General features: G+C 43.9%; 1 protein-coding gene across 7 annotated transcripts in view; it reads right to left on the bottom strand.

Annotated features, from left to right (window-relative positions):
- Positions 1 to 23,710, bottom strand: part of IRAG2 (inositol 1,4,5-triphosphate receptor associated 2) — a 1,211,571-nt gene that overhangs the window by 329,915 nt on the left and 857,946 nt on the right. For all 7 annotated transcript variants that reach the window (XM_085652757.1, XM_085652760.1, XM_085652761.1 and 4 more), the window contains 4 exons: positions 18,895 to 18,941; positions 18,736 to 18,806; positions 18,506 to 18,640; positions 11,153 to 11,235 (listed from right to left, as the gene is read on the bottom strand). In XM_085652757.1, the coding sequence (XP_085508883.1) occupies positions 11,153 to 11,235; positions 18,506 to 18,640; positions 18,736 to 18,806; positions 18,895 to 18,941 (336 nt within the window). The remainder of the gene's footprint in view (positions 1 to 11,152; positions 11,236 to 18,505; positions 18,641 to 18,735; positions 18,807 to 18,894; positions 18,942 to 23,710) is intronic.

Below are 23,710 nucleotides of genomic sequence, written 5' to 3'. Positions count from 1 at the left end.
CAGGGTCCTGATGTCGTTGGTGGTGGCGATGAGGGCGGTTTTGGTGCTGTGGTTGCTGTGGAATCCGGATTGGGACGAGTCCAAGGTGTTGTTCTCTTCAAGGAGTTGGGTCAGTTGTCTGTTGACGATCTTCTCGATGACTTTCGCCGGGAACGGGAGAAGGGAGATGGGCCGGACGTTCTTGAGGTCCTTTGGGTCTGCTTTGGGTTTCTTGAGCAGGGCGTTGTTCTGAGTGTTTCCAGCTTTCTGGGAAGGTGGCAGTCTTGAATGAGCTGTTGAGGGTATTACGGAGTTGGGGTGCGATGATGGAGCTCGCTTTGTTGAAGACGTGCTGGGGGCAGGGGTCTGATGGTGAGCCGGAGTGGATGGTGTTCATGATCTTGATGGTGTCTTCGTCATTGACGTGGTTCCAGGAGGTCAGGCAGCCGGTGTGACTGGAGGGCGGTGGGTCTGGGATGTCGGCGGCTGTTGGAGGAGTCTGGGAGGTGTAAGCTATCGTCGATGTCTGTGATCTTGCGGTGGAAGAAGGTTGAGAGGTCTTGTGACTACGGATGTCGTTGGAGCTGGAGCTGGGGTAGGAGAGTTCCTTCACGATGTTAAAGAGCACTTTGGTGTTCTGTGCCTTGTTGTCAATGCGTTCTTTGAAGGTGGTCCTTTTGGCCATTCGGATGAGTTGGTGGTGTCTGCGGCTGGTGTTCTTGAGGGCTGCATGGTTGTCCGGTGTTTGCTCGTGGCGCCATTTCTTCTCTAGTCTTCTGCTTTCTGCTTCGATGTCTGGAGGTCGGTGGTGAACCAGATGGCTCTTCTGGAGGTGCGTCTGTTTGAGGGTTTCTTAATCGGGGTGAGGGTGTTTGCTCAGTCGATGATCCATTGCATGAGGTTGCAGACGGCTGTGTTGGTGTCGGTGTGGTCGGTTGGTGGGTTTCAGGCGTGGGTGGTGATAAGCTGGCCTTCGGTGACCTTGTTCCAGCTGCGGTGGGGTATTCTTTGCTGGTGGTTGTGTGCGGTGGTTTTCATGCAGGAGAAGTGGATGCAGTGGTGGTCGCTCCAGTGGAGTTCGGTGGTGTGGCTGATGGAGATGTGGTTGCTGGCAGAGAAAATGGGGTCAAGCGTGTGGCCTAGTGGAGTGGGTGGGTGTTGTGACGAGCTGTTTGAGGCTGAGGATTAAGAGGTTGTTCAATAGTGTGGCGGAGTTCCTGTCATTGGCGTTCTTGAGGTGAAAGTTCAGGTCTCCGAGGAGGATGTAATCTGTGGAGGCCAAGGCATGCGAGCTGACGGCGTCTGTGATGCAATCGATGAACTGTGCCCGGGGTCCGGGGGGGTCCACACATTTCGGCTGCTAGTCGCAGCCTTGTTCACAGTGATGAGCCAATGTCTTTTTCTCATTAAATACACAGTTGCTTTTCAGGAAATACCCATAAAAAGAGGACAAAGCTTTTCGGTACTTAAGCACAATTATTGCAGCAAACATCATTGCCATCTTAGAACATGCATTCATGCCTTAATATACAGGTAGCTTATCTCATAGTATTTGGTCACCACTCAGTAAAACCTCTTGTTGGAAAAAAAATTCAATTGGACAGTTCCTTAAATATTACACATTCTACTTGTTATACCATTCTTATGGACGTTTCTAAAAAATAAACGGATGGTTCCTACAGGTTAACCATATATTTTACCTCGAGATTGTAAAGTGCATGTGTGTATCAATTCCAAAAGCTGCCTTTGTTCTCTCATGCTTTTCAGATCTTACAGTACTGTATATCTAGGTGTGCAAAACTTACTCCGTGTCTACCTTCCAAAGTGCACGTGCCTACTAAGTGCTATCATTGTTACTAAAGTGCATAACAGCCCAAACTATTTAACTATTAAAACCTTCTTTAAAATCATACAAGTCCCTCACCCTTAATAGTCAGGGACATTTATAAATACCAGCTTGTTGCCATGTACTAAAATTAATTTAGTTCTCCAACCTTGATCATGTCATTTTTAAATTGGGTTAGAATCCCTCTTCTCCGGAAGTGGTCAAAAAAAGGTTTTTATAAATAGTTAAAAACTGTCTTCTATATGAACTAAAGTGCTAATTATAAAGTGCTAGTGCACGTCTACCTTGTCCTCTTAAAAATATTTTTTTCTCCTCCCTTTTCTCTCTTGCCTCTACTGATAAATGTGCAAGGCTAGGTACAGAATCTAATAAAGACAAGTAAACAGCTCCTCATCCATGTTAAAAACATTAGGTTCTTTGCTATCCAGTTCCAGGATGCAGTATATTTCTAACTTCCTCAACTTCCTTTCTCTATCTTACCCCATCATTTCTTTGGCATTAGTGCTATACAGCTGTATTTCATGAATGATGGATCACTGATGTTCCTTTTCAAAGTGCCTAGCCACGGGGTAGCTGTGGTCTCTATTGATAATGGGTCTCCTATGCTGCAGTATCCTCTTATGTACTGGTAGCGTGGTACTACCTACATACATTTCCTCACAGGGACACTTTAAAATATACACCACAAAACTTGTTTTACAAGTTAAAATCCTGATATTTTCACAGTTTTATCAAACACCATCTGGAGAGATGGAATATTCTCCCCATGCTGGCATGCCTTATACTTTTAACATTTTCGGAAGCGTTCTGTTTGCTGCTATGTACCCCATAAACAATCTCTCCTAACCAGGTAATCCCTCAATGATTTTGATCTCCTGTATGTTATTTCTGGATTCTTCTTTAACTCTTGTCCTATTACAGGATCCTCCTTAAAGTGCCAGTGCTTTTTTAGAATCTGTCTCAATCTCTTATGTTCCGTGTTGTAAGTTGTTATAAATCTGTGTGTATTATTTTGTCTCCTGTTCTTTTTAACCACTGTTTTTGATGGTTCAAACATTGCACTCTCGATTTAATTTTAATGCGTTCTCTGAGGCTGCTTTTAAAACTGATATTGGATAATCCCTTTGAATAAAACAACATTTTATTTCGTCTTCAATTTTATCATACTCTTCTAGGATATTATATGCTCTCCTGCAGTCGCCAGTAGGTAGTTTTAGTTAGGACCTATCTTCCATAGGAAATCCGCAACATTCTATTTGGAATAACGTTGGCACCGATTGCCAAATCTTCGTGAAATTTTCCAAACTTTTGGCCAGCTCCGGTCCGCTCCTATCCTGAAAATTTCACGGTGATTCGTCAAGCGGGGGCTGAGATAAAAGGGGGGGGTCCCAAAACACGTTTTCCCCATGCATTTTTCCATAGAACCTGTTGACGCAGCTACAGCCTGAACTGCTGAACGGAATTACACCAAATTTGGCAAAGAGGTAGTCATCCGTTCAGACTCATGCCTTTTGCTTAAATGGTGTAAATCCGTTCAGTAATTCCTGAGAAAATTAGAGTTAAAAAGATAGATATAGCTGGGCGGAGCGTAACCACACATCTCACCGTGAAATCTGATTGGCTGTCAGTACTTCATCCAAGAAGTGTTGGCAGCCATCTTGGGACCAATATACATGATAGCACCTCATTAAAAAGCATCGCAGTTAATAGAAGATTTTAAGACTTTAGTTACATTATAAATCATTTGTTGATGGTACCATACTCATTTTAGGAATTGTGGTGTGTTCTAAGGTGATTATACCATGTGAAAAAGCCTTCTGCTGTGATATCATGAATCATGTTTGAGAGAACTATTTTCTCATGCTTTTCCCACAGAGGTTTGGAAGGTGATCTATAAGCTAAACTGAGAGCATATTTTCTGTAAATTCACATTATCTTTCTCAGTCATGTGAGAATGAAGTCTCACATTCTCAGTAAAACGTGTACATCCAACAAGGGCAGAGACTGTCAGTTGATTCCTTTGTGTTCTACTGCAGCTTCCCAGAGTGTTCTAAAGAACAACTAGAGCGCTAACAGTCCTACTTATGAAACGTATTGCACACCTGAAGCCATCTTGCTTGGAATAAAGTGGTAACTCTTAAAACATTTAATTTAAAAAGGAACAAAATGAGGGGCTTCATTTAGCCATAGAAAGTATGATTAGTGCTGCAGAAAGAAAAATTAGGGCACATTTTGAGTGACTTCTCAAATCCTCTTCTATTTCATTAAAAAATTCTGACATGCAGACTGAAACATGCACTTTGAATACCAGCAGCAGACTTCCCTGGTGAACAGTAGTTTTACTACAGTGATCTAATGAGCAACTAGAGTGCTAACATTCAGAATTCATGGCAAATGTGTGACACATCTGAAAGCCTTCTTGATGGAATCAAAGTAAAAAACTGAAAGTATTTCCTACTGAGGAGACTGTAGTAAATGAGGAAATTAGGAAACTTCATAACAAATAAGTCTCCCAAAATGGGCACCAGAGACAAAAGAGCCCAAATGCAGCACAAATATCACCCAGATGTAGCCCACATGTAGCCCAATGACAGAAGTGTGCAAAACACTTATTTTTTGTGTATTTGCAGTTTTATATAGTGCAGACTTGTCAGGTATTGGAGTGCTTTACATGAGCATTGGTTACATCACACAAGATCAAATTCATTTTGGTTGTAGACATGGGGAGATTAAGTGATTTTACCAGAATCACAGAATGTTGAGCTGAAGCAGAAACTCCAACCTGGTTCCCCAGTTGCAAAGTCTGCAGCTCTGGAAGTAACACCACATCCTCTCAGCTAGGTGCAACATTTAATCAAGTGGTCAACGGGATAAAAAAACAAAGATTACAAATAATTTAAAAGTTCTTTGTCGCTATTTGAAAACTCAGAAAATATGTCCTCATTTTAGTTTTTTAGAGGACTAACCATAATTTTGATGCAAATAAGACCCTCTCATATATGTAATTTCTAAAGGAAAGTCAGGCGTTCCACACTTTTGTAATAAATATAGAATGTTAGCAATCTAGTTGTTCATTGGGATACTGTTGAGAGGCAGAGGCCAGGGGCACGGACTCTGAAAATTGAAGGCAGGTAGGAGAGTGCAAAGGCAACAATTTGACCACACTGGGCATGCAGGAAGGGCAGTGGCAGCACAACAGACTATGGAGGGCAGTGAAAAGGGGGGCAGGGGAAACAAACCAACAATACAGAACTGGCAAGAGAGGCTGTGGCAATATAATAGACCATTGTGGGCAGAACGAAGAGGCAGAGGTAGTACAACCATACATGCCAACAGACCCGTTTCAGCCAGGAAACGTCCAAGGTTTTTAAGCTCAAATGGGCTTTATTTGATCTGTCTCCTGTCTACAATCTCTTTTTCAATGTAACTCAAAGGGGAAAATCAATACCCCAGTTTCTTTTCAAAATCTCCCTTTTACCAAGTTCAAAATGTTCGCAAGCATGGTACATTGGATCATGATAGGCAGGAGGAATTGGGGTAGGGACATGGACTCGGATAACAGATGACAGGAGGGACATTGAGAGGTGCACCAAACTGACCCTACAGGGCAGGCATCAGGTTTTGCAGCAGCACAATACACCACACAGGGCATGCGGGACGGGAGTGCAGCACAACAATCCATAGAAAGCAATAGGGAGGGGACAGGACCATGCACATGGACAACAGAGAACAGAGGGGAAAGAGGCAATGGTAGCTAGCTGACCATAATGGACAGACAGGAGAGAAAGCTGCAGCATAACAGACCATAAAGGGCAGGAGGGACGGATCAGGGGCATTACAATGGAACAGACAAGCCAGGAGGGAGGGAATAGGGGTCTGCACATGGAAACAGAGGGCTGGGGGCAAGGGGGCAGGGCAGGCGTAGCAAGATAACCACGGAGGTCAGGCAGGATGGGCACTAGAAACAAGACACACCATGGAGAGCAACAATGAGACTATGATGGCATACACACAGACCATGGAGGGAAGGTGGGAGGGGGTCAGGGGCAGCTAGCTGACCACACAGGGAAGGTGGGAGGGGCCATGGCAGCACAGAAGACCATGCATGGCAAGCGGGAGGGTTAGTGGCAGCACAATGGCTATGATGGGCAAGAAGGAGGGTGCAGGGGAATGCACAAAGGACCATGGAGGATAGAAGGGAGGGTCAGGACCTGGGCACAGACAAGAGAGTTCAGGGGAAGGGGCCTCACAACAGACCGTGCGGGGCAGGCAGGAGGAGCAGTTGCAGCACAACAGACCAGGGAGGGCAGAAGGGTGTGGCAGTAAAATGGACCATGGAGGGCAGAAGGAAGGGGATAGGGGTATGGCATGTGGACAGGCATTGTGGAGGTGGCAGGGACAGGTTATAGTCATCTGACAATGCTAGGCAGGTGGGAGGGGAGTGGCAGCTCAACAGAACACTCAGAGTAGATAGGAGTGGCAGGTCCATGGAACATGGTGGGCAAAAAGGATGGAGGAGGGGCATGCACAAAGATATCGGAGGGCAGGGGGAAGGAGAATAGGGGCAGCAAGCTAAGCACAGAGGCTAAGCAGGTGGTCAATGATGGGCCATAGAATTGGGCAATGGAGGGCAGGAGGAGTGGACTGGTACATCATGCTAAATGGAGGGGAGTGGCAGCACATCAGACCATGCATGGCAGGCGGGAGGAGGCTAGTCCATGGATTCAGACACAGCTGACACAGCATTGGGCTCAGCCAGAAGCACGCTGTAACTCTCAAGTGAGGTTCGTCTTCTTTCCAGAGAGTAAAATAAAATGTATTACACATCCGGCGGTGGATGTGTGTTTTATTAACCGTGAGGGAGGTTTCTTGCACAGTTTGGTCGAATTTTTGTCGAATCCCCTTTGAATGGCTTGGTGTGCGTGTTTATTAAATGTGCCCGTCAATAGCTACCCATGTTTGTGTAAATAAACGACAAGGGTGTCTACTTGGAGAGTACCCACCGGCGGGGGAGCCGGGATTAGGCACGGTAGGGCGTCAGACACGTCAGAGCTTCATTAGCGCTGTAAATACTAAGGGTGGGCGTAGTTCGCGAAGTAGCACTTCGCGAAGCTACGCAAAGTGAAGTTCGCACTACGCGAGCTACGCGTAGCACTTCGCGAACTGCGAAGTAACATGTTCGCACTGTGCAAGATGTTGTTTTCAATGATTGCACAGTGCGGACAAGCAACCGGCACTGTGCAATCATTGAAAATGGCATCTTGCACAGTGCGAGCTGTAGTTTTCTGCTGCTCGGGTAGATTTTTACTCGAGCTGCAGCTTTCTCAACGCGAACTGGTAGTTTCTCATCGCGAGCGGTCGCGAGCATACGCGACCCCTCGCAATGAGAAACCTGACCTTCTCGCGTTGGGAATCTCGCCGGGAGGTTTATTTTCCATGCTCGCGATCGCGAACAAGGAAAAAGTCTCGCCAGGATGTCATTTTGCTTGCTCGCGGTCGCCAACTTGACGTTGAGGACCGCGAGCAAGCAAAAAATGACCGCAGCACTACGCAACACTACGCTACGCGTGTTCGCACTGTGCTACGTGCAGTTCGCGTAGCGCGAAGTAGCGCGAACTTCGCAAACTACGCGAGCGTAGCGTAGTGCTTCGCCCAGGCCTAGTAAATACATTCCACGTGGATTCATTGTATGCATAGTCTCCTTTTAATGAATACCACGCAAATCGGCATGATGATAGGCACATACGGTTTGTCCAGCATGTCCTAGGTGTTTCTATAAATATATGTATTTTAAAAAGAATAAAAAAACAAAGGCCGGCCCCGGGGGATGGGGTCCCCGGGGCCATAAGTGGCCTGAGGAGGGGGGGCAACGCAGCCCCCCTCCTAAAGAATTAACAAACAAAAAAAAAGGCCATGACCCGGGGTTTGGGGTCCCCGGGGCCGATTAAGGCCTTGGGAGGGCCAAATTAATTTTTTTCAACAAAAAAAGTTAGGGTGCAGGCCCTGGGGGATGGGGTCCCCAGGGCCAATAAATTCGAAAAAGAAGGGGGGGCCACACAGCCCTCCTTCTTAAAAAAATAAAATAAATAAAAGACTGGCATCGTGCCGGAGGCCACGCCCCCTCCTTGCAGCACTCTGCAAACGCGCCCCCTGACCAGTTGTAAGTTGGGGAATTAATTCCCCTTCAATACTGAGGGTCCCTGAGGGCCAACTAGCCCAACAGGTATCTCCAGTATGCGCCAGGGAGCTGCGTTGCAGACAGGTGTTCTGAGGCCACGCCCCTATTTACACCTCTGTGGCGCTTACTGGAGGTACCTAGTGGGCTAGTTGGACCCTAGGGACCCTCAGGATTCAAATGAACTTAATCTCCGAACTAAAAACGGCCACAGGGCGTGTTTACACAGTGGTGAAGGGAGGGGATGGGGCCTGAGTTAACGTGTGCATTTGAGATGTCATCAGTGATGTCATGAGTGATGTCACTGACCATGTCATGAGTGATGTAATATGTGACGTCATCAGCAGTGCATTGCGGGCGCGCGAGTTATTGTTAGCTGAACTTACTATAACGGGGGAATTTCAATGGTTTTGTACGAGTGAAAAGTCCAGCTAACTATAACACCCCTGAAACCTATGGTTTTTTCAGTGAATTTCTAAGGTTTTTTAAATGCTAATTCCTAACTATAACGTGCCTGAAACCTATGGTTTTTTCAGTGAATATATATATAAATAAATATTCATTTATATTTTTGGGAGGAGCCCCCCAAGCCCTCCCCTTTGTGAATTACCCTTGGCGCCCAATACCTTCACCCACCACTTAACCCTAAAACCATCCAAAATCCCTAAACCTTAAAAACACCCTTATCACACAATACCTTTACCCACCACTAAACGCTAAAAAATACCCTCACCCCTCACTATTCTTACACACACCAAACCCCCAAAAATACCCTTACCAGCCAATACCTTTACCCACCCATAAACCCTAAAAATACCCTTACCCACCCATAAACCCTAAAAATACAAATTTCTACCCTAAACCCCTACCCAACCCTAAAATACCTTTACTACTTATCACCCTGTCCATCCCTAATACCCTACACTTAAATATATATCTTATCTACTGGTGGTTGCCAGTAGATAGTTATAGTTAGGACCTAGTTTCCATAGGAAAAGCGTTTTTTCTTTTCCCAATAACTTTGGCGCCGGGTTGACGAATCATCGAGAAATTTTCAAAACTAGTGGCCTGATCCGCTCAGCTCCTATCATGAAAGTTTCGGGGTGATTTGCCAAGCGGGGGATGAGAAAAAAGGGGGGTCCCAAAACGTGTTTTCTCCATGTTATTTTCCCTAGGAAACTTTAGACACGGCTACAGCCCGAACTGCTGTACGGAATTACACCAAATTTGGCAACAAGGTAGCCCTTGGTTCAGAAAGAGCCCTTTTTGTTAAATGGTGTAAATCCGTTCAGCAGTTCCCGAGAAATTTTTAAACAACAAGTTGGAAAATCAATTTCCCATAGGAATCTTTAGACACGGCTACAGCTCGAACTGCTGAACGGAATTACACCAAATTTGGCAAAAAGGTAGTGCTTGGTTCTGAAAGTGCCCTTTTTTTTAAATGGTGTAAATCCGTTCAGTAGTTGCTGAGAAAATAAAAAAATTAAAGTTTCGATATCTAGAGGTGCGGTGGATCCGAGGACCCTCCCGACCACAAGCTTTATTCTAATTGGCTGTCAACACTCTAAACCAGAAAGTGTTGGCAGCCATCCTGTGACACAGTAGAACCGAGTCACAAGAAAAGAGAAAACGCAAAAAAATAAAGGAAAGGGGGCAGGGTAGAAACACCCTGACCCCTAGGCCTGCTCAGGGGGTCCCACAAGGAGCACCAGGTCCAAAAAAAGCATAACATCGGCGAGATTCGCGCACACAGCGCGAATTTCGGCCACATTTTTTTTTTTAAACGATGCACGGGCTCCCACGTTTTATTATGTAGCCCCCGGGTGGGCCAAGTCCCGGGGGCATCGCAATATTGTAATTGCGGGGGCCCAGGGAGGCCCCCGCAGCCCCAGGGACCGCCACCCCTGGGGCTTTCCTTAAATATTTGAGGGGGCACAAGGCCCCCCTTCAGCCCCGGGGACCACCACCCCCAGGGCTTGTTTTTCTTAATGTGTGGGGGGGACTCCAAGTCCCCCCAAGCCCCAGGGACCGCCACCCCCTGGTGCTTTTTTAAAATATTTGCGGGGGGTACATGGCACCCCCTCAGCCCCGGGGACCGTCACCCCCTGGGGCTTGTTATTTTCAAAAAATAAGTACCTGTGTGGGGGGCTCAAACCCCCCCACACGCCCTGGGGACCGCCACCTTTCCGGTGCACTAAGTATTTAAATTTGGGGGTCTGTAACGGACCACAAACCCTGGGGACCACTGCCACCACCTCCTGGGGCCCTTGGTGGCCCTGGGGACCACCACACCCCAGGGCCAGCTCCTGCAGTATCCCGAGATACCCACCCCCGGGACACTGCTGTTTGCAATGACAGGGCAGGAGCCGCGCGATTTTGCAACAAGGCCTCTTTCTGCTCCTCTGTTGGTCTCCTTCTGTACATGTCTTGCTTCTTCCTGCACTTTTCTTCGTCTTTGTGGACTTCTGTTACTTCTTTCTGCATTTCTTTTGCTTCTTTCTGTGCATTTTTTCTTCTTTCTTCACATGTCCTACCTCTGTAGGCATAGTTAGTTGGTCTCGGTGTATGATCTTTTGGCCGTTGGGAGTGGAGGTGGCAGAAGCGGGGTTGTGCCACGTCTCGTGAGGAGGACGTCTGAGGTGATGGTGTCCCAGATTTCTGTGGCGTGTTTGTGGAGTGATGGGGCATTGATCAGAAGGAATTGGATTACTCACTTAACACAGTCCTTATCATTTGAAGCGATTCGTCCCCCGTCAGATAAATCTAGTGTCTAGTTCTGACCAGATACTTGCAAAAGGTATGTTTAAAGCAATTAATTCTCAAAACTAAGATAAAAACTTTGATGGAATGAGTAGACCCTATAATGCTCTGAAGACCCAGCATTTGCTTCATGCATAATCTTGTGCAACTCACATTCATCCTTGGACTGGCATTCCTGATCTGGAGTTCCTTTTCCTAAGTATGAGCTGCAAAGATCCAGTTATCTACAGATTAGGTGATCTTTACACTTCATTGGGGCCAAGGGGCCTTCGCCTGGCAGTGTTTTATGATTCCCTTCAACACCATTAAAGTTGACAGAACACGTCATTGAGTAAGAAAACAGTATTAGCATTCCAAACATTTCAATGGACGACTGGAATTTCTCATCTTACCAGGTTTTGTTTTATTAGACCCTGAGTTTCTTGTTGGTCTCCAGTGGTGCTCAGTTGATTCGTTTGATCAGTGGGTCCAGTTTCTAAAAATTTAAAATATATATATATATGCTGGGAATGCTCAGGTAAGTTTTACATGCATCTTACACTAATACTATCAGTGTCTTACACTACAAATCACAGTAAAAGCACTCAAAGCAAATCACTGACACTTGTCCAAACACACTCCTCTTAATGCATAAAATGTTGCTTCTTTATCTCTTAAAAGTCACGTTTACATAATTTACTCAATAAGCATGTTACTAGATTTAAGCTTCCCTGCACGGACAAATGGTTGTTTTGCGTATCTCACTATCAGGTATTAAGGTGAAAACTTCTAAAAGTGATGGAAATTTATAGTGATAATAAGGACACAAAGGAGAGGATTATGATTTTTATTTTCCCTTAATAATAACAAACCTCAACTCCCATCAACCCATGGAAGTAAACTACACCTACATGATTATGGTATTTACCAGTAGCCTTCAACAAAGTCCATCAAAATATCCCATCCAATATGACTTTTTCTTTGGATCCTGGTCCATGACAGACATTGCAACTCTAAATATGATGATTCACACAAGAATTATCAGCTTACTTCTGCTAACACCATACAGAAGACACGTAATCAGATCAATGTTGGAACAACTATAAAGATTGACTGAAGGCTCAAATCAGGCATAACTCAACATCATAGAGATCACAAATTCAATACAAAAAGGCAGTAAATAACATTCCTATAACCAATTGCTCAAATATCTGAATAAATTTTGACACTTCATAGAGTTGTCTTACAACAGAAAGGAATAATATTGGTTTCTCAGTCCTAAACAGAACTGCAACTTTGTTATGATGTCTCGGAAGCTTTGACTTCTATTGTATGCCCAGAGGCAAGAATTTCGGGTGTTCAAAGCTTACCTACCAAAAGAAAAGCAAAGCCCACACTAGATTAAAATACAATTCCTTAATGAATAATTACTCCTGCAGTGAACATGCCTTAATGAGGGGTCAGAGCTTGTCATGAATGAACATGGTGTATTTCTTACCTGATATGATGGATTTGTATCATCACAATCATGTGCTAGATCACATTCTCATGATCTCTTTTAGGACTGTTGACATCAGAACTCTGGTCTAGCCATCTCAACGCTTTCCTCAAGCTGAATCCTGGCCTCTTTCTCCAGAGGCATTATTGTTGTAGTCCCATACAGAGGGTCATAATCCTTTACTACTTCAGGGTTCCTCCCCCCTTTTAGTCATGTGGCTCACCCATAGAGGGGCAATTTCTGTTTCTGAAGTCCTACAAACAAGAATAGATGAGGCTAGGGGAGGAATCATGGTAGCCAGTTTGTGTCCACACTGTTACTCCTCTTGTCCACTTTATTTTACCAGTATACCCTAAATGATTTACTTGCTTGCAAAAGAGAATGGATAAACTCTGGAGAGGGACCCTGGTACCCAGATTGTGCCCCCTCGAACTGGAGGAAAGATCCTGTTTTTACAGGTATGTGATCTCTGTCCCTTCTGCTCCAACCGTTTTTTTCACAGATACTGATTGTCTGAGAATGTTTGTTCCCACCTTTGTCTGTCCTTACAGACTGGCTCAGACTTTTCCTCAGGGATTCAGCCCAGTCTCTTTACCTCAATGAAAAACCATACAGTGTCTCAGAACACTCTTGCTAAGCTATTTCAGAGACACTAGACCCAGGAATCCCGATGGCTCTTTTGGTTACCTTCTCGTTGGTCTCCTCATGATTTGTTCAACCAGTGTGGAAAAAAAATAAATTCCAGAGATTGTAGGTATCGGGCATCATTCACAGGACTCTCTCCCCTCACCTAGTGAGACGGTGCTGGCCTAATGAACAAGGGACGAAAGCACAAGCAGATTGTTTCTGAAACCATGGCCCATTCTTATGGTAGCAACTTCCTATCCATCCAGAAGGAGCCACACTACCAACCCCAGAGAGAACACTGGTAGCCAGGTATCCCACAATGGGTGGCCTGGTGGCCAGGGGGGTCCATTAGATTCTGTAGACTCAGAACCAGGAGTTGGAGGAGGTACCCAGATCCATCTACAAAACAAACTTTTTCCAAAAGAAAGAAAACACCTGACCTAGGCAGAAGCTCAATGGTCAATATTTCATACTGCTCTGAGCATCTTAACACAGAGTTTGTGATGTTTAGAAAATTATGGGTTAGCAATCAGTTGAGTGCTCCTTGAAACAGAAAATGCCACTAGTGAGAGTAAGAGTCCTACCCTCTAGATTCAAAGCCCAAACGTCAGAAACAGACACAAAATCAAACATAGTAGCAGTGAGATGTGTTGACAACTTGATTTAATACAAGAAATAAATAGCCAACACAAAGTGATGACTATACATCCCAAAGTTTAGAATAGTTACATTGCAAGGGCTTAAAAGCTTAAGACCTGTAAGCAAATTGTATACCGAAGGATGCTCACCTATCTGAGAACCATCAACTGGAACATGTCTCTCTGAAAGAGGTAACTTATAAGAAATATTGGTCAGATGGGATATGCCTCTCACCCATAAAACTAACAAAAACTTCAGAAAGTGGCTAAAATCTTATATTGTGGGATCAACTCAATTCCACACATCAACAATCCCATTTGTTTTAGTTAGTATTTCTTCCTAGTTCAAGGGGCACAGGCTTGAGACCTTTCAACATCCACAAAGGTACATGAAGCCTTCATGTGCAACAGATTATCAATTAACAATGAACTAACAGTTGAGGTTTTGCCATTTGAGTTCTGAAGAAGATCCTGAAAGAAAGGTAGAAGGACTAGCATCCAGGGAAAGTTCCAGAAGAACCGGAAACCAATATTGAGCTCTCCAAACCAGAGTATTCAAGATCATCCATGCTATCTGTTCCTGGAGCTGGGAAGCCATGCTGGCGCTCACCAGACATAGCACATAGGCATGATTCAAGTGGATGCCAGTCTTGCAAAAAAGCATCAGTCAATGCTGCTGCCAGTGATGGAGCAAGGATTCAAGAAAACGAAACTTGCTCAGAGAAATCCCTCATTAACAGTACTAATTGTTAGAAACAGTAGAGAAAACAATAATATTATACATGCACAACATTTACATATGGGGAAAAGAGTTTTACGCATGCTTAATTAAGGAAAATAGAATGCAACGCGACAAAACCCGCTTTAAACTGTAAAACGCTTTTGCGATTTAGAACTACGTAGATAGTAACGTGACAAAGCCGTTTTGAGAGGGAAAACTCACGTATGCGCAGAAATTACTGTTTGATCCTGAAACACATATGCCAGTGTACCTTTTGTCAGCCAAAGCTCAACCAATCTATCCACCAAGATCTTGATGTCATCTAAAAGGGTAGGGAAAATCCTACCAATGTGAGGGGGATTGGGTAAGCTAGGTATAAGAGTTGTCCATGGAAGAGGAAATTGGAAATCATAAGATTCAGATTTCTTTTGAAGAATGGAAAGGAGGGGATGGTACGGATAATGGGAAGGATGGAATTCCAAACTCTGGGTGCAGAACTAGAAAATGACTGGTCTCAACTATGTTTCTGTTAAATGCTGGGGTCTCCAAAAGAGGCATGTTAGAGAGACGCACGACTGAGGACCTGTCTGAACTCTTAATTGTTCTGGCACCATTGTGTAGAAATTTAGGAACTTAACAGGAGTACCTGAAGATGCATCAGCTTGCTGTAGAGAGCCATCTCAGAAAACAGGGCCCACTGGTGATGTGGTTGAACTGCATACTCCACAAGACATCCATCAGCATTAACAGCTACCATTAGAGTTGTGAAGTCTATTTAGGGAATTGCTGAAAGAATGGAGTTGGTATGATCCAGTATAGAAAGGCCCGTATGTTTGGGAATAAGGAGTTTTAACCCCTGGAAGAGTCCATTCTGATACTTAGCACTGTTTGTCAGGATTCTGGGGGTGTTCTACCAGATTGAGGCTCTTGACCAGACTAAAGGTAACAGATTTAGAGCTTTTAGTCATGAATGGCAATACAATCTAACCCTTAAGAACAGGAATGGTGTACTGCATGGTTGAAATAGGTAGAGATTTGGTTTAAGATGTTTGGGGATATTGTCTAATGTTTTAGCCAAGAGAAGATATCGCTCTCCACATTTTAGTGATATAAGATGTCAGGGCCTTTAAAAAGGTCAGCAAAGGTTTCTAGATAAAGTTTGAATAAGTGCTTGATTGAATTAAGTTTTGGGGTTACATAGAAAGAGGACCAGGATTAGAGAGCGGTACCTATTTGTATTTTTTTGCATTGGTTACTTCCATATTTAACAGATTATAGCAGGATGTCATGGCACTGAATGCCACTGAAGGCTCTAGTGCAATCAGCAGTCACGATTTTCCACTGTCAAAACTACACTATGCATCATTTATGCTTTGTAAAATGGTTGTTTCAGTGCTACTACCTGTCCTGAATCCAAATTGTTGTCTTCTACAAGCCTCCTGCCCGATTGTGTGAGCTTGTGATTTAGTCAACTGTATAGTTCTTGGGAGAGGAATTGGAGGTGAAAAATTAGGTCATAATTGTGTCATAACTGAGATCAGTAGGATTCTCAGAGATGTTTTGTATTGCAAGGACACAACCACCTTTCAAGTGTTAATGGAAGATCCATCGGGAAAGAGAGAGTTCAATTAGTTTGGTGCAGAAGAGTGCCAGATGAACTAAGTCATTTGACCAGGGAGGCTGGAATACGGTCTGAATTGTGCTTAGACACTAGATATGATGTTACTAGGTTCCACTGGCAACATGTCCTTGAAGCAAGACCAATTATTTTGAGATTATGTACAGATTAGGGAAGAAACTCTTTATGAATTTGGTGTTTATATGGAAGAAGTTAACAAACCTCTCACTCTGTTGTGCTAGTATGCTGTGGATGCCGTTTACAGCATCTTCAACAGTGAAGAAAAGGGAGAGGCTTAAATTGCAGCTTGCGCAATTTTAAAACGAATGTTTGTGTGATTTTTATCTTCATCAACGTGTAATTTTGAAGAGCAGAATTTAGCTTCAAATGTAGGTTTCTTTTAAAAATTTCTGCCAGAAAATGTTTTCACAGTTGTGTATAGATGACTGAGGTTACGTATGTGAGCGATAGAAGGCTATACATTTTTAATTTGACCTAAGATCATGTAGGTGATTTAACAAATCTTTTGGAAGAATGTCATCAACCAGGAGGCTGTCCTTATTGTCATTAAAGAGGTTTATGCCGGATCCTTGGACAATGGTATACTTACTGCAATGCTGAGTACGTTTGTTAGGAAGATAGAAGTAAAGAAAAAAAAATGAGTCGTTGTTTGAAACATCGCAGTGCAAAATTATATCATGTACAAAATGACAGATGATCATTGTGAAATGTTCTAAAAACTATTCAGCAAAAGAAGTATAATTGCCACATGAGTGATAAATAATGGATGGAGAACTTGGTGGCAGCAGAAGCAAAACAAGTGGAAGTCCACAATCAGGAATATGTTGGAAAGAATCCCAATTCAACTTTTTTACAATGGAAAGACGTTTTCAGTATGAATGGTGCTCCAAGACCTTTCTTTTCTATCGAAACAGATGCTTGAGTATTCACAGAGATGAAAAGGGTGGATTCTTCAAGCTAGGTCAGAGTCACAACCACTCCACCCAACAAGAAGGCCGCCAGAGCAACACTCAACTTCAAGTCCATCATATGCCCTTCGCTCATGTGAGAAGGCAATGTACTTGCTTTATACTGCAACTTCTATGCAGCAATGTATAGGGTCTGATTTACAGAAGTAGCTTTAATTTTTGAGAATGTTTACTACATTTCGGTATTCATAAACTGCACTTTTGGGGCAACATACACTTTTGTAGTAGGTCCAGCACTACACATGGCCAACCACTGTTACTGCAACACCATCCCATAAAAACTGATGGGGATAGGGACAAGCTACAAAGGTGTAAGTTGCTTCAAAAGTGCAGTTTGTGTACACTGAAAAGCAGTAAACCTACTCAAAAGTGTAAGTTACTACAAAAGTGCAATACGGGAACAGCATTTTGTAGCACATTTTGTAGTAAAACCATACTAATTATGTTGTCTGTCTCTTCCCAAATAAAAGACAGGCTGTCCAGGAACAATGGCAAATGAGTTCACCTCCTCCCAATAGGTCTCATCTGCGAAGGCAGTACAGGGTAAGAAGAAGACTGATGGAGTGTTATCTGTTTTCCATTGATCATTAACTCATTGCTTTATGATAAGCAAACCCAGGACCTGTAGTAATGCAAAAGTTGCTTTGGGCGGACAGGTTTGTAAGCACTCAGCACAAATCACTTGAACCCTCTCTGGTTTGGATCGTGCTTCTGTTCCCTCAAAATCACAGTGGCCTATATCCATCAGAAATAACCACTGAAGTTTAGCTATTAACATGCCTGCCCTTAACTCACACCCGGGTGTTCATGAAATGTCCACTCTACCTCCACCAATATTACAATACTCAAACTAGCACAGCAAACTCCTTCTTCGTGCTTCCAGCAACTGCTGGTGCATGTAGGATTCATCATATATACTAAATCCTAGCTAAATTACACCTGGGGTGACCACACCTGAAGAAGCAAATCTACGTACTGAGAGACAAGTGCTGTCACGGCACTAGCATTACAAAAGCAAACCATGCTTTGCCAATGCAGTGGTACCCACACAATATTACTGTGATTTGAAATCGTACTTAAAACAACAAACACCCTGATCACCTGGAATAAAAAAAAAGACAGTCATGCCAGTATTTTAACTTTGCAATTTCTGAAGCGATATTGTGTAAAGATGGTGCCCCCAAGTTTTGGTGAAACCAACTCTTAAACATGAGGCTGAGATGAAGGAAACGAAAATCTGATTCAGGAATTTTGTTTGGGGCCAAGGTGCAGGGAGAACTGACTGTACAGTGTTGTACTAGACAAGCAGGATCACATCGTCACTGCCAGAAGTACTGGTCACACATTCTGCACAAAATACCACAGTGAACTTATGGCCATCTTAGAATTGTGGGTGGTAATAAAAACAAACATAAAAAACAGCCTACAAAATGCAGGCATTCAAGAGACCAACCAGACGGACACATTTGAAGGTTCTCTTCTAAGATGATACACCAGACATAAGAAAATGCCAGGCTTTCTACACAATGTGAAAGCATGCTCCCCATTGGCACACCACCATAAACACATTCTATCCATACTCTAAAATCTCCACTACTCCAGTAACAGACATTGCATATTGAATAGCTGGAAAGCAAGTATTTTCCGGGAAAAGCTAAACATGGTGCAATGTTACCTGAAGCATCTTTTGACCCAGACTCAGTCTGCTCCTCGCTTTCTGAAATTAGAGGAAATTTCTCCTTCCCACTTTCCTGGGAAACGTTGGATCTGTCAGACTTCATTTCCATTCCCAGGGGAAGGGATTGCAGATCTATTTCAAAAGAAAAATAAATTAGTGGGAAAAGGTTGATCCCACCAATGACATGAAACCTCAATTTACAGCGCCGAGGATGCGTCTTGTTTTACCGGAAGACTCTGCAGCTCCTTCTGAATTAGGTGGAGTGTTGTCCTGTGCTACAAGTGGTGTTTGTAGATCACTGTCAAAAGATACAACAGCCGATTTGAATTGAGCAAAGTATTTATACATATAGTTTTCAAACCATTGAAAATCTGTTTCCTACAAACCTGGAGCCGATGTCGTTAACTTCCATTAACAGCTGATCAATGTTGTCCTAAAACAGCACAAAGAAAATTAAAAAATAGGGATCTTGCAAAACAAACTTTAAGATTCACAAAGTTTTCCTCCCACATCCACAGGAATCAGATTGGATTCCAAAACTATGTAATTAACCAGCTTGTGTCCAAGGGACTTGATGACACCCATTCGGATTATAGGCACCTCAAGATGCCTCATCTAGTGTCAATGACGCAATATTCTTCTTTGGACACAGATTTTTAGGAACTTTAATAGACGGCTATTTTAAGGTGGGAGAAAAAAAGTAATGACAAATAAACAGTATTCATCAAATGAATACTATCTTCCTGCAAATTCTGGAGCTTTTGGAAGACTAACAAGATAGATCCTAGTCATTTGGGTAAAAAGAACAGCCAGGTGAAATCCAAATAAAACAGAGCTTAAAAGATTGTGGAGCAAGGAAAAGACATCAGTCGAGGAGGAGGTCTTAGGTAAATAGTAAAGACTGGCTTAAAATTAAAAAAATGTTGCAAAATAAGTCTCTAATACAACAACTATATTACTTTGGTTCCAAATCTGCCCAGCGAAGAGTCCATGCAATAGTTTCACCAGTAAAAATGCTCTGGTCTACAGAAACAAGGTACTTCAGATATCAGGCTACAGGTGTGAGACATCACAACAATTGACTCAGATTGCTTGTTTGTAAACATTCCCTCCATTCACATAAAAACAATGCTCCATTAGTGGGAGTCCCTCTCATCCTACCCCATAAACCTGTGCTGGTTACGTACGGCTTACCTGCCTGTCAAAAAAAATGGGACTTTTGTTTTCCAGGTAATTTTTAAGTTTTTTTTTTTTTAAAGATTTTTGTTCTCCGATTATGGGGTAGACCTATTCACAAAAGAGCATCACTGCAAAGCATAATGCCAGGGCCATTTCTAGCTCAGTATTTTAAAACGATGGCGTAGATGGCCATAGTGAAACTATTATTCATTGGTTCCAAAATGTAGATATGAGACCTATAAAGGGCAGACTCTACAGTATAAGAAGATCTACTAAATGGTTCTTCTGATATACTAAGTATCATATTCAACATAACATTTCCTTTAAAACGTTTTATACTGAAAACAGGGATGTCGGAAACCATCGGCTGCAGTGTTTCTAATTACCTTTGAAACATTATGCCTAAAATAATGCAAGTACACTTGAGCTTTTTAAGAACAAATCTAGGATACTAGGCCGGTGAAGGAAAAGGTTCTCACTATTAACATTAAAGTCGAGCTTGAAATTGTAAGTAAGTGTGGAGCGATACTGCAGCATCTGCTGGAACCCGCCTTACCAGTAGAAAGGGAACACACATCTCATTTTAACAGGGACTCGTGCAATAGAAACCCCTCCTTCAGGCAGACGCAGCACATCTGCATGATCTGAGGAGGAAGTGAGAACCACGTAGAAAAACTGAGGGAAGCAGATAAGGAGCTCTACTTGCAACAGGAAATTGTGTCTTTCTGATCGAAGAAATAGAATTAAAAAGATAAGACTAAAAACTCTAGTCAAGTGCAGCCACCCCACCTCAAAATATCATTCAGAGCACAGACAAAATGGAATCAGAAATAGAGTGAAGAACTCTGGACTCCTAATGCCAATGGGGTCACTGAACCCTGTTGGCAGCATCAGCACTTCCGCTGCGGAGGTCGGCTGAGTGAACACGTGCCAGAGGTCTGGCTACAGCTTGATGAACTTAAGAGGAGAACGGAGCACCACCATTGGTACTAAGATAAGAACACTGATGGCCTGCCAGGCGGCACTGACCGTAGGCTCATGGGTCTTCATATTAAAGCTGAAGGCGCATCTGCGTTAGGTGGCCTTGAAGTTATTCCCAGTCTCCAAATGCGACGTATGCATGGGGTTGGAGTCAGAAATGCAGTGGCAACCATACTAACCCTAGAGTTTAGGGAAATAATTCAGAGCCCAAGAATCATCGCCTATTCCTTCACCAAAATCGTCCTTAATGAGCTAAATAGCTGGGTCAGGGAGTCCATCATCAGTCACATCACTCAACCGAGTGTCGATGATGTATTAATTACAATGAGGTGACGTTTATACAATTAGCAATTCACCCCCTATAGTAGTCCCTCCACTGCTTTGGGCATCAATTGATTTTTTTTTAGCACTGGCTACAAGTGGGGTTTGCTATCAAAGATCTCTTGTAGTCACTGAATAGAGCACAATAAGACCTACAGAGAGAGAGAGGGCATCGGGCTGCCGCTTCAGTTATTGGATGTCTAGTTTTCCCCAGCTGCCATGACATGGACTGGCTGTGCATCGAAGACCTGCCCTTCTGTGGATGGGTGCATTGTGCCGCTTGAGTTACCATCAGGTTTTGGTGATAGGGTTTCAAGCAATCTGTCTACAACTGCAGATGCAACGTGACATTTAGCTTGTAACTGAGCCAGTGAGCGTCGCGTGCCAGGGATGGACACAGTAGAAGTGGATCACACAGGTCTTGCTATAGCGCCGTAAGCACAACATCATTGTGTGATGATGAGGTGGCAGTAACAATGCCACATAGCAGCAGGGCAGAGCGCCTACCCGCCTATCCATTCCCTGACCAGAGGAGGCCTGGGGGCTTGGTTTAGAGGAAGGTGCTGCTCTGTTGCTGCTGTGTGTCTGGCTTGGGGATGACCCTTGGCTGGTCCAAGTATTGACCACCAGCAATACCACAGTGTGCTTAAGGTTGATGACTTATGTGTTGACCACATCATCATCGCACACTCGGTGCGGCTGTCGCTATGACGAAGGAGGTACACTATCTGACTCACTCACATGTCCATAGTCGAGCAGACTACTGAACTGTAACAAACAGAAGCAACAAGTTCTTAGAGATGTGACAGGTCTGAGAGGAAAGACTATTACAGTGATGATGCATCCATGGCATTTGTAGACCTGCCAACCGTGCACAAATGCGGCCGTACTAAAGCGTGGCTTGCAGCAGTGCTTCGGATCACTTGTGCAATATGCCTCAGGAGAGGATGCGGGGCATCTGAAGGGGTTCTCCAAGATGATGCGTTATTCATAATGGCTGGGGCCAAATGGTGCCTTGTGAAACTCTATTCCAGCGTATATCACCTAAATATACATAGGTTTTACAGACTGTCCCGAGAGTGAAATTATGAAAGGCAACACTACTTCAGGCTCCTGCATAGGAACGTGGAGCATCATTTTGGCCACCGCACCACACGAGGTATGTGGCAATCTTTAAAAAAAAAAAAGGAACAAATGTGGACGCAACTTAAACACCGACTGGGTTCCCTGAACCCTTCCTGCCGTCATCTGCCAAGCGGCATCATCTTCGCCGCTTACTGCAAGCTGGGAGGAGACCATGAAATCTGAGCACCGGACGACTGGTGAAGGTCGGTGATATGCATGAAAGGGAGAGCAGCTTCACTTTCAGCACCAGGGATATCTCACTGCTCAGTCACTTGAAGTCTGGTACCAGGCATGTGAAGTCCCTGAACATGCACAAAGAGGAGGTAGCACATTGTTGGAGACCCATTTACTATATGCCTGATGCACTACCAAGTGTGCAGGAAAGGACGAGGGTCCAGCTGTGAGCCCCTTGCACCTCCAAGGAGTCACAGCAAGAAAGAACCAGGACAAGACGCTTTCTTCCCTGCCCAAGCTGAGCCATCCAACGTTATGTTTATGCCACAGCAGCACCAGTGTTCTAACGTCGGCCCTGCCTGAACTCAATATTTTTAAATTGAGAAATGAGGCGATTCAAGTGTAAATCGTGTTACTTTAAATCTTTTCTTTCCAATATTGACACACAATTTACCGTTTTTGTCGTAATATATTGGCTTTTCCAGCGAACATTTTAAAACCAACGACAAACCTTTGAGAGCCTGAACAAAGAGGAGCTGTCCTTCGATTGTACCAAATACAGCAGGAACAGTAGGGAATTGTTCATAACATAGCCAGCAATCCCAATTTAGGGAACAAAACACCTGTTTGCTCCCAAAAAAGAGATTAAAATGTGTGTGCAAATCGGAGTTGTTTTGCTTACGTGATTCACTGCCATTATTTGGGGAGTGAATAGTGTCATTTATGCACTCTAAAATGGGGAACAACATGTACTACTGCCACTATAGTCCTTATTGCAGGGTGTGAAACTTGGAATTAGGCATAATTTGCGCATCCACCCCTTTTTGAACCCCACACAAATGCAAATTATTGAGTGGACAGTATGCATTCGATTTGTGAGCGTCCAGTTGACGTGAAGAATGCAGGGTAGAAATTGCTCACTTTGGGACCAGGTTTTTCGATCTATGGAAATACCCTGAAACACATCTGGCATTGATCTTTCGTGAAGACCGGTTGCTGTCAGAAATATGGCATCTGGTTCTTCTTTCTCAACAAATGAGAAAAGATGCAGTTTGTGTTGTGCTAAAGATCGGCAAGTTTTCAGAAAGAAATTACACCTTTCTGTGTTGATGCTTTCATTAAGAACACTAAAAACATTGGGGTGCCCCGGCAAATAAAAACATGCTTTTCACCAAAGCGTTAATGTGGTCGGTTCTAGGGAGGGTTGACAGAGCAATCCATAACTTACATTGGGAACGATTGAAAGTAATCTCAGTGAGCAGCAGAGGGCAGCAGAGAGCAGTACCGGTAGAGGTAGTGGCAGCGAAGCAGCGAAGCAGCAGCAGTAGCGGCAGCGGAGCATCCGCGCAGGCTGCAGGAGCCCCCAGACGCGGTTTCTGCCTACCCCCTTCCCCATCACAACCGGGCTACCGGATTGTCGGA

This window comes from Triturus cristatus, chromosome 4_1, assembly GCF_964204655.1.
Source record: "Triturus cristatus chromosome 4_1, aTriCri1.1, whole genome shotgun sequence".
NCBI lineage: Eukaryota > Metazoa > Chordata > Amphibia > Caudata > Salamandridae > Triturus > Triturus cristatus.
This window is presented reverse-complemented; position numbering and strand designations above follow the sequence as displayed.